This window comes from Pelodiscus sinensis, chromosome 7, assembly GCF_049634645.1.
Source record: "Pelodiscus sinensis isolate JC-2024 chromosome 7, ASM4963464v1, whole genome shotgun sequence".
Classification (NCBI taxonomy): domain Eukaryota; kingdom Metazoa; phylum Chordata; order Testudines; family Trionychidae; genus Pelodiscus; species Pelodiscus sinensis.
The window spans coordinates 34,852,846-34,871,016 of record NC_134717.1 but is presented as its reverse complement, the minus strand read 5'-3'; the positions used below and the strand labels follow the sequence as shown (position 1 = coordinate 34,871,016).

The window sequence follows — 18,171 nt, the reverse complement described above, 5'->3', positions numbered from 1 at the left end:
AGCAGATCGGGGCAGTCTGGACGCGATGCGCCGACAAAGAAGCCTTTCTTCATCGGCACAGGTAAACCTGGTTTCACGAGGCTTACCTGTGCCGATGAAGAAAGGCTTCTTTGTCGGCGCGTCGCGTCCAGACTGCCCCGATCTGCCGACAAACAGCTGATCGGCAGATCGGGGCAGCCATTTAAATTTAAATGAAGCCGCGATTATTTTAATCGCGGCTTCATTTCCCTCTTCCGATCTGGCTAATCTACATGCCTCCGTCGAAGGAGGCATGTAGTCTAGACACACCCAGAGTGTGGTCATGCCTTGGGTTTAGTCTGCAACCAGCTAGGCTCTTCAACTTCAGTACCTCTTTTTTCAGGGCTGCCTACCACATATTTTAATATATACCACTGGTCAGACTGTTGCAAAGAAATCAGTGATGCTGAAACTCACAAAGTAAGAGAGGTGACAATATATTATTCAGATTTTGAATAGGATTTAAAGCTTTATCCTGTAAGAAGCATGTGTGTGAAGATGGACAAGGTGACAATGCAATAAATCTCACCTTATTAACAAACAATTGTCTCGCCTCTTTTGTATTTTTATCTATATCTGTGTGTATTCAGACTTCAGGGGGGAAAATCTTCTACCAGAGTTCTGTACCTTTTGTCTTTACTATGCTGTTTGAGCCTTTTAAAAAATGTTTTGAGGTTTTAATCTTATTTTGAGGATTTGATTTCCCCTTTTATTTTAACTAGATCTTAGCTGTAATTGCAAATCATGGGAAGAGAGATGGTGCACGGGAGTTGTTAAGTAGAATAATAAAGAAGAAAGACTGGTTCTCTCCATTTTTGGATGCCCTGCGTGAAACTAAACATGGACACCTTGCAGATGAACTATGTGGAAATATACAAGGTACTGGTAATTATGACTGTTTAAATTATGACTGTTGACCAGTTTGCTTTTTGTGTCTGTACTGAGTTCTTGTGCCTAATTCCAAAATTGACTTCAGTGGGAATACTTATTTAAGGATTACTCATATAAGGGTGTCAGGATAGGGCTCTTATTTCTTATTCAAGAGACTTTTAAACACATAACCAGACAAATAACAAATTTAGTGAAGAGTAACGATTTAAAATTATAATTCAGTTGCATATTTTTACCCAACCTTTATTAACTTTGTTTTGAATACAGTATTTTTTAAATCCATACAATTTTCAGCACAAAGGCGTTCTGGAAATTGTTTTTTATCAACACAAAATGACAGAGTTTTATCCACAAAAGTTTATGCCCTAAAAAATCTATTACTCTCTAAAGTGCCATAGGTCTCCTCATAGTTTTTGCAGTTACAGGCTAACATGGATACCTCTCTGAAACAAAATAACAGTTTCAGGTTTCTTGCACATTAGAAAGGTTCATGTCTTCCTAAGAACTACTAGTTACAAATGCATGTACTCTTGAAGCTCTCCTGTATAGGTAAGATAATCAGAGGTCTCAAATATTTAATACAATAGAGGAAACAAATACTTAGTTCATTCTTGTAATTGACAAAATTGAAAGAGCCTTAGTGTTTCAGCTGCTAGTAACTATATAACCACAGAACGACTGTAATGTTTTAGGATCATCCTTTCCATATTGCTGACTGGGATTCTGCAACAGCTAAAACAGCAGCAGCAACCCAGATGTCTCTTCTAAGATTTAGACTGTACCAAGCACATACTGGGACATTTTAGAAGTTTTTAGGGCTTTTAGAAGTTCACGGCCAGATTTGTTAAATCTACTTGTCCAGGAAGGTCCAAATTTTTTTCCATCAGTTTTCTGAACTGTCTCCCCATCCCCATCTTCCCAGTTTGAACATCTGAGGAAACACTAGCTCTAAGGATATGTATGTAGTTAGCCTCACCTGGTGAATTTCTATGGCTCTGATTAGAATAGTCCAGGCTTCTAATGGGGCATCTCCCTGCTAGTAGCAGGATCAGCCAGATCCCAGCAACCCTGGGCAAGCAGCCACTGGTTGCAGGGATTAGCAACCCAACCACCACCCTATGCCCAGTGCAGGACAGTGAGCAGCTAGGTAGAGCATCAAGGAGTCACCCCAGAATGATGCCAGAGCCAGCTAATAGCATATTTGTTCCTAAAGTTCATTCCATACAGCAGCTTTCTCAGATGTAAGTTCTAGTAACCAGGACACTTGCTGTCATTTATGTAAACAGTATAATGCATATTCCTCATATGTAAATTCAGGTATTGCATTATTCAGTGTACAAACTCCAGATTTTTGAACATTCAGCTTTAATGTTAGTCTATGCAGATACTGTGCAGGATGAAAAATGCAATAAGGCGTTTATTTGGTGCACTGGTGAGGCCAGATCTACACTACACACTTTAGTAAAATGACATCATTTAATAGTGTGAAAAATCCTTACCACTGAGGCTGACTTGCCCACTTTTTCTATATGGCTACATCTAGACAGCAAGCTTCTTTCAGAAGCTTTTCTGGAAGAGATCTTCTGAAAAAACTTCTTCTGAAAGAGAGCATCCACACTGCCAAAACGCATAGAAAAAGCGATCTGCTTTTTCTAGCTATCTCACTTTTAAGCTGTGATTACTATGGACGAAGTAGCCACCTGGGCACCTGTGCTTTTTCCTCTTTCCTCTTCTTTCAAAAGAACTCCCTCTTCCCCGTCCACACACGCCTTTTTCCAAAAGTGTTCTTTTGGAAAAAGGCTTCTTCCTCATAGAAGGAGGTTTACCAATGTCAGAAAAAACCCTCTGTTCTTTGGTTTTTTTTTTTTTTTTTTGAAAGAACATGATTTCAGTGTGGACGTAAGTGAAGTTTTTTGGAAAGTTTTTTGTAGACATAGCCTATGGCTCCACAATTGTAAGGACAACCAGTACTCTAAAAGACTCTCCATTATTGATGAGTAGTCAAGAACATTGTTAGAAAAAGAGAGGTGATAAAATTTTGTATCTCCACCCTCTGTTCCCAAATGACTTTTTAATGGAAAACGGCTTCTTGAAATTGTATGCAGACAAGGACCAGTGTAGGGAAAATAAGAGAAACTTTATTCATTTATTTACATTTTTGTTTTTAAAAAGTGGGCTTGGTTTGTAGGATTATTGGATTACTAGTGTGGAAAACTCCAGAGTGTAGTTTTCTCCTGTGTTTCTGTTTAGATTACTCATATGTAATTCACAAACTGCTTTGTTGTTACTGATGAGTATTCTGACATTTATGCTCTTGGTGTACCCACACTGAAAACTAAAAGTACCGCAAGGGATGTGTCTCAAAGAGGCATGGTCTTTTCATTGAAATGAATGCAGATCAATGACAGAACATTATTAGACTAAACTGACTATTATGTTTTCTGTATTTATGGACCCACGTTATAATACTGGCTGAATCCTGCTCACCTTTATGTCCATGCCACCCCTTTCACTTTAGCAAGTGTATACAAGTGTAATGGAAAGCAGAATCTGGTGTGTTACTTTATTTACAGACCTCAATACATCAAATACTTTCTAGAAATGGTGACAGTAAGTATTATAAACATAGTGAGTGCAATTTTTCAGTGTACGTATCTGAAAATATCATCTATTCTAAATCCTATATTTGGACTAAGGATGTAATAGTGTAGTCGATTAACTGATAAGCAAAAGCTTATAGGTTAATGCTCTAGGCTACATGCATTTCTCCCCCTCCCCCTCCACCACCACCCTGCCAGTAAATTTTTTAGCAGGCTGGCCAGCAGCCTGGCTCAGTCCTGGCTCTCGCTGGGTCCGGGACCTACTCCCACTGCATCTCTGCATTTAAAATGTATTAGGAGCCAGGTGAGCAGGTAGCCCTGATCAGTTCTGGCTCGCACTGGGTCTGGAAGCTCAGCTGCACCATTCTCCCTCCTCCCCCCCCCCCCCCCCCGATAGGCAGAAGCACAGGGTGACAGGCAGCTGGTCCATGAGGAGAGCTAGAGGACAGCTCCCACCTGGCACCCCGTGCTGCTGCCTCTGTATCAGAGGCAGCAGCACGGAGTGGCAGGGGTCTCCTCGGGAGTGGGGCCGGAGCACACTGTCTGCTGGCCCCACCCTCAGGGACTATAGAACAGTCGAGTAACCGATAATTCATGAGGTTAATCAACTATTCAATTAACCGATATTTAACATCCCTAATTTGGACCCGATATTTAACATCCCTAATTTGGACCCTAAGTCAACACATTTACTTCCCTACGTGCTGACTCAGACATGGAAATATGAGATTAGGATTTCTATTTAGTTGCTTGCGTTTGGAGAGTGGGCTCCATGTTTCAATGAAAACAGCTTATTTTGTAATGCAGTTCAAATTGTGTTACTTTTCTAGAAACTGAAAATAAGGAAAATGAGATCAAGCTGCCAGCAACTACAGATGAGGATGTGGAGGCTGAAGAGCCACTGGCCTCTGCAGTAGGGGAGGAGTTGAAGCAGAGAGATGAAATGAATGATAGTCTGGCCAATGAGAGCATTATATTAAAAACATCTTTTGAAGACACTTCTGTAGTTTCAGGTAATTGAATAATTGGTACTTTTTGTTTTAGCATTTCACATAACTTGACAAACTTCTGGCATTAGAAGTAGCTTGAAACCAAGATATGTCAAACATCAGATATAAATTTGTTTCCAATGAACTCTAGCAGTGCTAATGGCATAAATGAAAAAGAGAAAGTATGCCCCTCTGGTGGAAGTAGTAAATTCCCATCCCACTCCCCAATGCATATTTACAGTAATATAAACAACTTATGCATTTGGGGGCAAATTCTTCAGCCTTTGTTCTGTCCTTAGGTAAAATTATCACTTTAATATAATGAGAGATCCAGCACGATAAGGCATGATTAAAAACTGCCACACTTGAACTGATTAAATAAATGCAACTAGAAAAAAATCTCCTTTTGAGGCAGCAGTCGGAGGTCCAGGAGCAGTTTTGTTGACACAAGGTAGAATGCTTTGGAACAGGCCCACCTGAGCCAATCTGCACTTCTCCTGATACTCTTTCCCGGGAGAATCAGTCCATGGAACCTGTGCACATTTAGAGTGAACATTTGCTACTTTAGCTTGGTCTTCATGATTTTCTCATGTCTGATTTAAGAAAAAGAGCATTAGTTTTGTCTTCCTCCTGTTTGTAATAAAATATTTAAAAGGTATTTGAAAACCAGCTCCAAGATGTTGTTTGAATAAATGTATAATTCTCATGTAGGTTCAACAATTATCACAAATTACAGGTTAAATCAGCCCAGCTCTATGTTAGAAAATGTTTGCTTGTATAGTTACACTACTATAGCTGGTGCAGATGCCGCTTGTACTAGCAAAAGGACGTTTATGCCAGTATAACTGTGTCTCCACTAAGGGCTTTTGCCAGTAATTGTTTAACAAGTGAAAAATGTTTTAACTTTTTAAGGGTAAATGTTTTTGGTATAAAATAAACAGCAGCATCAAACTTAACTTACTAAATCATATAAAAACACAGATGAGTAACATTTTTAATTACTTCTATCCCCATTGTTTATGTGAATTAACTTTTGAAAAATGTGTCTGGAACCATAAATAGCAGCAATACAGGTCCATATGGGATTCAGTGATTCATACATATGTTTGTGAGCTGAGAAGTGTTTCCCACCTGTTATAGGTTCAAATAGAGCTGCAGTTGAGAGTAATGATAATGGTCAAGATAACTGCCTCCATATATGCTGATCCAATTGCGGATTTTAATGGATTTCCTCATGTGAATAAGGCAAAGTAAGATTTGGGTCTGAAAACTAACCCTTAAACTAGGGATGTGAATGACTAGTCGACTGTCTGATAAGCAAATGCTTATCAAATAGAGCGACTAGTCGACTAGCGTGTTGACTATCAGAAAGAGGCAGCAAGGTGGGGGAAGAAGAGGGGATGCTTCAAAGCAGCAGTGGTGCATGGAGCCCGAGGCCAGCTGGGGGCTCCCCTGCTAATCACAGGGTACATGCTGCGCTGCCACTTTGAAACACCGCGTGGAACCTGATACTGGTCTCCCTGCAGCGTTTCAAAGCGGCAGCACAGCATGGAGCACAGGGAGCACGGGGCCAGTGGGGGACTGCTTGAATCCCCCACTTGCCTCATGCCCCCTGCAGCATTTTTGCCTTTGAAGCAAGTGTTGTTGCTACACTTGAGAGGCAGAAGTGTCCTTATCAACTAATCAAATAATCGATGCAAATTGCCTCGACTGTTCAATTAGCCAGTTAATCATAATTTTACATCCCTATCTTCAACAAAGATGACAAGACAGCTCCAAAGGAGTGCAAAAAACATGTCACCAAGTGTTTTAAAGTAACTGGTGGATTGATACCCACATAAAAAACATGTATAGGTAGTCTCGCAGAGATGCCCAAGTACATAATCGTCCTACTGAACTGATCATATTGCACTTCCTTTCACTTTTAGAATGCATCCTTCTAGAACAGGGCTCAGACACAGGGACATACCCTGAGAGTTGCTATGTTTTCATGCAGAGTTACCCTGGAATCTTTCCCTGGGTGTTGCTCCTAACCTACTTTCCATCCACAATAACTGTTTCCTTTTATGGTGATTTTAACCTGGGCTGTCTGGCCAAGATGGGCTAGAGCAAGGGTTTCATTTTCACTCAGGATTGTAAACTATCCAGATTGTAGTGAGGACACAGGCTGAACCACTTGAGTGGTGATAGTTTTCCAGTGTCTGCAATGGTTCCCTTCTATGTTCCCGGAAAGACTGGCATTAGAACGGTCATACTGGGTCAGACCAAAGGTCCATCTGTCTGCTGATAGTGGCCAATACCAGATGCCCCAGAGGGAGGGATCACAACAGATAATTCTCACATGATCCCTCCCCTGTCACCCACCTCCAGATAAACAGAGGCTAGGAACACCATTCCTATCCATCCTGGCTAATAGCCATTGATGGTCCTAACCTCCATGAATCTATAGACAAGTTTTCCTATAATTAATTGGGCAAGTATCATAGAGCAGCTCAGTTTCATGCAGTACAGAGAACATGGGATGTGCCCTAGACTTCCTAGTGACTCTCATTGGTGAATGCAACTTCAGTGAGGACCCAGTAACGTTGGGTAGAACTTTTCCATTGTGCTATCTCTCACCCAGTCTCCTTAAAAACAATTTCAATTGTGTTTAACAAGATCTGTTTTCCATACAGTTAGGTGGTTAATTGTGCTATAAATAGATTATAAATTCTGTAAGATACTGCTGTAGGGATTGAGAGAAGTAGCTGTTGTATGCTGTTCTCCATACATGGATTGGAGCCTATTGATTTATGTTTTGCACTATGGACCAGATTTTCAAAAGTACTTTTCACTCAGCTACTCCCTTTGTGACATGGTCCCTTTGTGACTTATGGCCATTGAATGTTGCTTTCTTTTGAAATCCAACCTGACCATTATAAATTGATTCCACTGTATTCCTTTTAAAAGGAAGGTTTCAAATTTTTCTTACAAATGATTCTCTGATTCCCTTGTCTTAGAAGCACCTCACATTGTTTTATTGTGGCAGTCCAGCTGTTTGGGTTAAGAAGCTTGTTACATTTTGATTCCAGTACTTTCTCCTTGTATGTTTGTCCATGTGTTCCACAAATGTATTTTTCAATACCCATGTTATCAAAAACATAAGAGAGGCCTTATTCTCCATTCTCTTGTACTACATGTACAAACATTTATGTCTGCAAAGTGGGTATAAAAAGGCAATGTAAGGTGTAGTGAAGAGTAGGAGACAAAAAGCATTATGAGGGAAAGAGAATAAGGCTGAGGAAAACTGTCAGAAAAGGTTTACTTTTTAAAAAATAATTTATGAAAAGTACCAACATTAAAAAATTGAGAATGTTCATTTACCTGAAAAACCATCTTTCACTTAGGAACATAAGTTCTCTTTAATTTTTCTTCTAATGGGTTATCTTGAGGGAGGACTTTGTATTGTATATTGTAGCTTGTGATTTAAATGTTAGCACAGAGAATATGTTTAGGTTTCTTAAGGTCAGATTATGGTGGTGCCCTTAGGGCTGTGCCTGAAAACCTACACCCATCCATGACATAGTGGAACAGCAGATCTCTTCACTGGGAATAAAGAGTCTTTTTTGTATGGTCACTAACTAGAAGTTAGACCAGATGATAGTGGCCATTCTAAAGGCTTTCATTGAGTGGTTAGCAGATTCATTCCAGGCCTTAGTGAACAAGTGTTCACGTCACAAAGCTGCAATCAGTACTTGTGTCCTTGGTTGGTGGTCTCATCAGAGAAGACAAATCAGGACTAGGCATTGATGGTGGCTGTCCAGGACAAAGTTAAAGCTTGCTCTAGTTGCCTCTATTTTATTTGTTTTGTGGACAAATAAGAGGGATTAATTTCTGATAATCATCTTAAAAGAGAACAAAACCAAGCTGTCATGCAGTCCCCTGCCCTGGGACATGTTGACCATGAAGCAGATTATGTCTCCCCTGCCACACACACACACACGTATTACCAGTATGCTTGTACTGTATGTTTTTAAAAGTAGAATTCTAAGAAGAAAGTGTAATTTTTCTTTACCAGGAAGATCTAGAATTAATTTTTTAACAAAAGCTTTTTTTTAATATAATGGGCATTTTGTTATGTGGATTATTTATTGACCACAGAAGAACAGATGCCTATGAGTAATAATGGATTATTTATTCAAATAATAAGTATTATTGATCAGGTGACTGCCTTGTATCTTTGTGTAGTCATTTAAACGTGTGCAAAGTGGATGCCAACACTACTCTCCTGACTTGGTACTTTGCTACACTTACTTTGCACTTATTTTGTACAGATAGAAATTGCATAAATAAGCTGCAGGACAGTGGGAACTCAGGTTATGTGGGGTAGTTCTTTGTCCATTTAGACACCAAAATAGCCATGCATTTTTTTAAATAAACCATACTGTCAAGCTTACAATTTTATTCTGCCATATTATTGTCCTCCAGCAGAGGGAGTGCTTAACATTGAAATAAGCCTGTCATACCAGAGATTTTCATTGTAGTGTTTAAATCTTCTAATAGGTATAACATAATTGTCACTTTCTAGTTTTATTTTCAAATTGTTTAGTAGGTTAAATGTTACCTCTTTGCTTTTAAACTATATGAGAAGACTTATAAGACACCAATGTAAAAGTCACACTTTGGTCTGCTTTGCTTGCTTGTTTTTAAATCTACTATAGACACAAATAATACCTAAGATTATGCTGGATGAAAAAGAGAACAAGGGGGAACGGATTTCTTTCTTCAGTTTTCATAATTTGTTCATTTGGCAGCACGTAGGCTACGCCTATGCTGCAGATCTTTTCTGGGATATCTCCAGTATCTCAGAAAAGCTTTGCCGTGTCCAAGGAACACGCCTGCTTTTCAGAAAAAAAATTCGGATAAGCGGACACGTTCTTTTGCCATCCTTGTAAACCTCACTGTATGAGGGAAAAGGGATGTGGCGAAAGAGGAGATTTTTTTCAGAAATTTGGTGCTGTGTAGACACGCCAAATTTTGGAAGAGGCTCTTGCAAAAAAAAAAAAAAAGCCGAAAAAGGTACGCCAATTGCGGTTCATAATTTGTATATCTTTTTCCGACTTTTCTTTGTAGTGTAGACACAGCCTCAGTGTAAGTCATTTTCACTTTTTTTCCTTCCTACAGTTAGTCTAGGTCTGCTGTGGTTTGCAATTTGCGTATCTTTTTCCGCTTTTCTTCTGAAAGAGGCTTTTCAAGCATTTGACCCATCAACATAGGGCCAAAAGTTTGGAAAAAACCCTCTTTTGGAACATCCCTTCTTCCTTGTAGAATGAGATTTACAGGGATGCTGAAAAAATGTGTCTACTTTTCCTAATATTTTTTTCGGAAAAGCATTCCTTGGACGCGGCAGAGCTTTTCTGGTATATCTGCAGTATCCCAGAAAAGCTCTGCAGTGTAGACATAGCCTTAGTCAGTATTCCTAATCTTCCATACTGAAACAGTTAGGTATGAAATATTATTGTTAAAATTAAATTTTAAAAAGGGAGATTCAGGGGCACATGTAGCAAAAAAATAAGTTAAACACAGTTTCAAAAACTTAGATTTCAAAGAGGAGTCTTTTTAACATTTTTGAGAAAATTCACTAATTTACTACAAGCAAGCCGAAGTTTATAGAAAGAAGGTTGTATTGCCTGAAGTTGTTAGGTCATTACAACCAGGAAGAGCATGCTATGCTATGCTATAACTGTAAGTTATAACTGCTTCACCTCTACTGTGTTTCCTTATCTTTTTATAATTGACCCTGTCTTCTTTTTCTGTAAGAAAATAATTTGTACTATCAACAGTCCTTGTCTGTAGTTTTAGTAACTGAAAAGTAGTATGAAAAAATATCAAAAGTAAAATTTTATTTTACCTTCCTTAATGTCTCTTGTAACTTCAGTTGAATATTTCCCACACCTGAAGAAGAGCTTTGTTTAATCTCAAAAGCTTGTTTCCCTCACTAACAGAATTTGGTCCACTAAAAGATATTTCCTCCTCCACGTTGCCTCTTAAATATCCTAGAACCAGCACTGCTACAATAACACTACAGTCAGTTGAATGTGACATTTTTCACTTTCTGGAAAGTGACCTAACCTGTGGTAGTGTTGTTTGCTGTAGGGAGTGGGGTTAGCTCCCATCCTGACAGGCTATGGCTCTTAATACATTAAAAGGCTGGTGCACAGCAAGGGGAGCCCTGCTCGAGCTGGGAATACATTTAAAAAGCAGAGGCACGTCTGGAACTAGGCGCAAGCTGGGAATCAACTGATTCGTGGCTCGCTCCCGGTCCCCGCTACCTCACTGCCTTCCCTGCCACCTGGAGAGATGGTGCTCGGGGAAACTGGCTTTTAAGCTGGCTCCCCCAGCACTAGCTCCTGCCTCCCCCTTGCTGCCTCTGTTAGGCAGCTTATTTTTATGCTATTTCAAAATAACTTGTTTTGTAATTTGGTGCCACATTTCAGAATAACTCGCTATTCTGAAATGCCCCATAATCCTCGTGGAACAAGGGTTACCAGGACTTTGGAATAAGCAGCCTGTTATTTTGAAATCCGCTTCAATAGACATGGAATAACTATTTCCGGAAACTTCCGGAATCCCAAAATAGCTCTGCAGTGTAGACGTACCCTTACAACTGGAAAATTGTCCTGTTAGGGATAGGCAGCAGGGAATCTTCCAATGACATTGCTGATTCCATGACATCTGCAACTCTCCCCCTGCACACCACAACTTTGGTATAGGGAGAAGGAAAAGCTGGGGCAGGCAGAATTCTTGATTCTCCTTTAGATTGCCAGCCACCATAGCCTGTTGCTGCAGGCAACTTGTCTTAGAGCATCCCTCTGTTCCTCTGATTTTTGACATGCTTTTGTTGAAATACAGTGTTAACTGCAAGCAAATATGGAAATATTCTTGTGTCATAAAACACTTAGATTTATGTTAATGTTATCTTTTACAGAATCTGAAGTCAGTTTGCCAGATGCAAGTGTCAGTAGCTTAAATGAAAGCCTGGGACACAGTAGCACCACTAGTGGTGATTCAGGTATGATTTCTTTCTGTACCCTAGTAAGCGTGAAGATGAGCACATTGTACTATGAATGAAGTTTCATTGTGAGCTCCAGCTTAGTTCATCAGCTATATGGGACAAAGGCTCTATTTTCATGTAACTGTGGGATCCTGACTGGAGCCTTTGGACTCTTCTATAATATAAATGGCTAATAATATGTGATACTGTGCCATAAAATATTTCATCAGTTGCCTTTTCTACAGCAGCCCTCAAAATAAAGTGCAAAGAGAGCCAGTCCTTGCTCAGCCCCCGAGGAAGGCAGTGCGAGGGAATGAATTTTAGCAGCAAGTTGATAAGTTATGTTTTGAGGGATCTAAGGGCTAGGAATGAGATTTCAGGAGCAGCTGTGTGACTTAGTGTAGTAGATGACTATTGACACTGCAAATTAGAGGGACCTGTGTTCCTAAATCACTGAGAGCCAGTTACACAAAGGTATTTAGGCACTTCTAGCCAATGTTTAGGAACTACTGACATTCACAAACTCACTGATCAGCTGCCACCTATGTCCCAAACAAAAAAATATAGATAGTATCATGAGATTTCGTGGGCACAACCCACTTTTTCCGTTCTTATACCATGCCTCTCACAAGCCAGTGCTATCCATGTCTCAATAACTAAACTAATGTGATAGCCTAGAGAGGTCATCTCCAGCATTTGCTCATTCTTTTCTGCTTGTCAATCCTGTGCAAAATGTCTCTGAGAAGTTAGATGTAGAAGCACTGACCCACATTCACTCCCTATTTCTCATTCGTTAGGTCCTCTATTCAGATAGTTTATGGAAACAACTATGAGGCAAAGCAGCTTAATTGTCAATACCATCCCCTTACTAGCCAGATCTTCATAGCCCTTCAAAGGACCCAGAGCAAGATTTTCAATTTAAGAGGAGGAATGCCTTATGCAGGGACTTGTATCAACATCTGCAACATCCCAGCTGAGTGCCCTACCTATCAGGCTATCAAATATTTTGGGGACTGACTCTCTTAATCTTCCTCCTGGGATTGTTACATTTAGTATAAATCACTAAATATTGACTGGGCCAGTGAAGGACTGATTCTAAAGCTCTCTGGTTAAGAGGTAGGGGAGACAGGATCAGGTCTGCTGAAAATCAGACAGAGCAGAGATTTGAACTTGGGTCTCCTATATCTTTGCGCCCCAACCATTTGGCTCTCCTTGTTCACATGTGTGCTTTCACTCTCTCTTCCTTTGCTCTTCCCCCGCCCCAGACTTTTTGTGAGAAACTGTTCTGTTTTGAGGGAGGCACCAACCTTTGGCCTATTAGTAAGGGACTTAAGGCCTGGATTGTTAGGTATTAGGCAGCTAAATAATTTTGAGGCCTTAGGTCTTGTTCCCTTCCTCTGCATTTCACTCCCAGCTAGCTTAGGTGGCTCCCTGCTCAGCTTGCTAGCTTTGAAGGATCACCGCTTTCAGTGTCTAACTCTTCCAGTACAATACGTGATCTAGGCACCTAACGCAGGGCTGAGAATTCTACAAGGCAGAGGGTACCTTGGGGTTAAGCGCAGGTTACAGCATGAGCCGAGCAATGCCTAAGTTCCTTTGTGGATCACATCCTTAGTCACTTCTGAAAATCGCTCCCTGGATCTTGCAAATGGACATGACTGTGCAGAGCTCTGTCACATCAAAAGGAACCCTTTTGTCTTCAGGGATCTAGCCCTAATAAATATTGTCCCTGGCTCCCCTTTGTATGGAGGCTGGGAACAGTCTGGGTGTCCAAATAGGACCAACTGTCATAATCTATCTAATAAAGCCATATAAAGGAGTCATGAAACAAGTATTGGTAACAGGAAACCTTCAAATGGGGCCTGATCCAACATCAATGAAGTCTATGAAAAGATTCCCATTCACTTCAGCAGGTCAGGCCATCATGTTGTATATGTTCAAAATGTACAAACTAATCACTCAGGCTATGTCTAGACTACAGGGTTTTTCTGGGATACCATAGATATACTGAAACAAAAGACAGGACTATGCAACATTTTAAAGACTAACAAGACGGTTTATTAGGTGAAGAGCTTTCGTGGGCCAGATCCACTTCCTCAGGTCTGGCCCACAAAAGCTCATCATCTAATAAACCGTCTTGTTAGTCTTTAAAATGCTGCATAGTCCTGTCTTTTGTTTCAGCAAGACCAGACTACATCTCTAGAGGTAAACTGAAAAACTCTGCCACGTCCAGGGAATGCGTCTGCTCTTCCACTTTTTTTTAGCAGAAGAGCAGACACAATCTTTCGGAAGCCCTATCTTCCTCCTTCCACAAGGAAAAAGGGCTCTTCTGAAAGAGGAGGTTTTTTTTGAAATTTGACCCAGTTTCAAGTAGGAATAAGAGATCCTCCGGAATAGGGCTTTATTCCGGAGGATCGCGCCAGTCTGGACGCTCTTTTCCGGCTTTTCCCCAAGCCGGAAAAAAAGCGGCGGCCATGTTTATTTAAATCCCGCGGGGGATATTTAAATCCCCCGTGCATTTCCCTATTCCAAAGTTCTAAATTAGCATGGCTATTCCGAAGAAGGGGCGAGTGTAGACACAGCCTATATTTGTTAGGTGAAGATAAATTATGTTTTTTTAAATGAGGATTGTATTAGCAAACATATTTTAATTAAGATCTTTTAAAAATCCTACTGTAGATAGATCAAGCCGTATTTTTAATCCCGCAGGGGATATTTAAATCCCCCGCGCATTTCCCTATTCCAAAGTTCTAAATTAGCATGGCTATTCCGAAGAAGGGGCCAGTGTAGACGTAGCCACAGTGAAGACCAATAAGAGCACAAAGAGAGAAATCTGCTGCTTATGACAACATTTGGTATTTTAAATGAGCATCAAGGTGCTATAATACTGTCATCAGTGGTTTACTAATAGTGTCTTACAGCAGTCAAGTTTGTATCCTTCACTTCATTTTGATGGATATTCAAAGATAATTTTTCTTTAAAAGATAAAAATAAAATAAATGGAGGCTAGGCAAAGAATGCAAAGCAAGGAATACTGATTGTGTGAATAAACCCAGCACAGCAATTTATATGAGCCTTTCAGAGAAACAGGACATAGCATTAAGAACATTCTTTAATGTTTTAAAATCTATATATTTATCAAAAAAGAAGAAAAAAGACACAGAAGAAAGAGGAATATTTTTCTAAAGTGGTTAAGTTTGAGGATTTCGAGATATTGAAAGTTAACCAAACAGACAGGTGATACGATGCTAGTTTCAATATGATTAATCTATTGGATTTAGCCAAGCAGAAAGCAAACAAATGCACTTCCTCAAAATGGAGCAGTAGTAGTAGTTAGATGACTATTGCCAAGCACTCTCTGGTGTGAATTTTCCTTTGCTCAGATAGGTCTGCACTCACACTAAAAGATAAAACAAGCGAAAAACACTTAGAAATGGAACCTGGATGTTTCCATCAGCAGTCTTTTCTCAAGGTTCATTAAGTTCTGTTAGTTTAGTTTTATTTAATGGAATCAAATACAAAAAATGGGACACTTATTTTATGTGAAATGTAACTGTGATGTTAAAAGCCTTGCAGTTCTTCTTCTAGGGTGCATCTACACAACACCCAAAACTCTACACACTACACAAATTTTGCTTATCTTATTTCAATTGTATTTTGAAATAACATGCTATTTTGACACATCTCTTAGCCCTCGTGGAACTAGGGTTACAAGGATGCTGAAATAGCACGCCTGACATTTTGAAAAATATTTCAAAATAACGGGTGTGTTTAAAAGACGTAGGGTAGCTGGTATCCCAAAATAGCTCCACTGTCTAGAAGTACCCTTAGTGATTTCATCATAATGTGAGAGCAGGGGCTGAGTTTGGTTTTTTTTTTGTCTAGTGGAATATTGTCATTATCTTTGATGTAAGCTCTTTGAGAACATTTACAGAATGCAATAAAACTCTGGTTGAAAATAAAATAATAATTCTTAAATGTGTATATAATAGTATAAAAATTCTGCCTTTTAAAATGTAGTACTTAATAGGCTTGGTCCTGTTCCCCTCTGTCTTTGTGTTGTGAAATTAGCATTAAACCCGTAATATCATTCAGATTATGTCTATACTTCAAACTGAAGTGTAGTTACAGCATCGATTGAGATACTCCTATTACAATGGCTAAAAATAGTAGTATTGATTAGGTGGCATAGGCATCAGCATGGACTAACATTCCAGGTAGAAGTACACTGAGACACTGGGTATATACTCACATTGCTAGCCCTTGATGCAGCATCTGTGATGATTTTCCAGCCATGCTAATGGATATGCCTGCCTGTGCTACAATCACACGTCAGACTGCATTATAGACATAGCCTTGGGAGGCAAGTGAAGGTGGGATTGATGCATGGGTAGATATTTCCCTGCCAGCTTTCATCTAGCTAGCATGGGGAACAGCAGTAAAGGCATGGCAGTAATGTAATTAATGTGGGATTATACCCATCAATGAAAGTTTAGCAGTAATTCTGGATATGTAAATTTCCAGAATCTTGCATACTTATTATGGACCAAATTTTTGGTCCCGTACAAAGCCCAGATAAATGGGATTTGGGGTGGTGGGGAGACAGGGAATACTGTGATGGCTGGCTGAATACAGAGCAGCAATAGAGCTGTACAAAGGCTACTACTTCATCCCAGCTGCCTTAGCAACTCTGGTTACTATATTCCCTCCTCACACAGAGATTGTGGGGGTGGATTCTTAATTGGTGGGTAATACACCAAAAAACTTTGCTGCATGCTTAGACGGATAGTGTCCTCATAGAGTCCTGTGGTATGCAGAGATTGTTTCTTTTAAATTCCCTCAAGTAGAATCATACTGTTTTACAGCATTTGAGGACTTAATTTTGCTGCCCCTATTTGGAGGATTTGGCTCTACAAGTGTTAAGTAATAAAGTAACATATATAACTAGTTTTGCCTATTCCAGGGATGGGCAAATACCTGCCTGCGGGCCAGATCCGGTCCACCAGGATTAGTTCTGGCTGGCCCCTGCTGCTATATTTACCTGCATGGCTGCTGATACTGGTGAATGCAGCTTATGTTGGCCATGAATCGCCATTCCCGGCCAGTGGGAGCTGCGAGAAGCAGTGACCTGGTTCACGCCACTTTCTGCCATTCCCACTGGCCAGGAATGGCAATCCGCAGCCAACATGATATGTGATCATTGGTACCTGTGGCCCTGTAGATAAATATAACAGCAGAGGCCTGCCAGGGCCTAACCCTGGCTAACCACTGGTGTTATTGCCCACCCCTGGCCTATCCCCTAATTATGTTTATTCTGAATAAGTCTCTGACTGGGTAGCTTTCAACCCAGGAAGTTCCTTAGATAACTAGACATGGTCAAAAATTTGACTTTATTCATCTAAACCAGATTTTTATATTTAGTAAAAGGAAAATTCTGCAGAATTGCATAGGACAAAAGCAGTTACATGGAGAGGCCTTCATTTTCCTCAGAAAACTTATGTCATGGTTAAACTTGCATTACATTTAAACTGTGCACATGTTATTTGTAGAACTTGCTGGTGATTTCCTCTATTGAACTGTTGTATTTTCCTTCCTCTTAGATGAAGATGATATGGACAAAAGAGCTTCCCCAGAACCAGAGCTGATTCTCCGAGATTATCAAATGGAGGTTTCAAAACCAGCACTGAATGGACAGAATGTTATAATATGTCTCCCTACAGGCAGTGGTAAAACCAGGGTGGCTGTTTACATTACCAAAGAACATTTGGATAAGAAGAGAAGAGCATCAGAGCCTGGAAAAGTTATAGTACTTGTGAATAAGGTATCCTGTGCCATTACGACAGGAATAGTATTATCATAGAAATGGGGGCTGGAAGGGACCCCAAAATAGCATTTATTCCAGCCCCTGAGCTGAGACACGGTCTTGTATACCATGTTAATATTGATCTTTTAAATTGAGCGTAAATCAATATGCCAATAAACTCACTAAATCAAGCTATATGAAAGAGGGTCCTGATTCCAGATTTTGATCTTCATTACACTGGTATAAATCCAAGGGACTGCCATTTACATCAGTACAACAGAGAAACTAATCTGCCCTATCAATTATATAGAGAAAAATTACTATTATCTGTTTTACTAATAGTAGTTACTAATGACAGTTAAGGTTATTAAAATGGAAAATATATTTAAAAAAATCAAAGTGCCTATTTCATCCTTATATTTTTGATACACGAGTGTGATATTGAAAGCCATTAGCACCATTTCACTTTTCTTTGTAGACACATTTTAGCCAGTTTTCTGAGTGGTTCTGTTGGGGAATAACTGTGCTATAGCTTAAGTTCACAGCACCGCATTTAAATGTATAAAGTAATACTGTTCTCATTGAAATTTTAAAATACTATTCCCCTTAGAATTTTGCAAATAAAAAGTACAGCCCATACCATTAACTTAAAAATTTAAATATTTCTCTAGAGTTAAATTTTAACATAGATATTTGTATTATTGATAGATATGGTTTTTAACCACATTATATGGGGGGATAAAAGGAAGGAAACATGTGCCTAAATAACTAATTACTGAATCCTTTAGAAATTTTTTCCATTCTTAACATAAAAATGCAGTAAACCTACTCTCATAA

At 39.6% G+C, this 18,171-nt stretch overlaps 1 protein-coding gene across 2 annotated transcripts in view; it reads left to right on the top strand.

Annotated features, from left to right (window-relative positions):
- IFIH1 (interferon induced with helicase C domain 1) overlaps positions 1-18,171 on the top strand; it is a 52,273-nt gene that overhangs the window by 13,506 nt on the left and 20,596 nt on the right. For both annotated transcript variants that reach the window (XM_075933504.1, XM_006114847.4), the window contains exons 2-5: positions 741-897; positions 4,340-4,522; positions 11,466-11,549; positions 17,132-17,352. In XM_075933504.1, coding sequence (XP_075789619.1) covers positions 4,453-4,522; positions 11,466-11,549; positions 17,132-17,352 — 375 coding nt within the window. In that variant the 5' untranslated portion in view covers positions 741-897; positions 4,340-4,452. The remainder of the gene's footprint in view (positions 1-740; positions 898-4,339; positions 4,523-11,465; positions 11,550-17,131; positions 17,353-18,171) is intronic.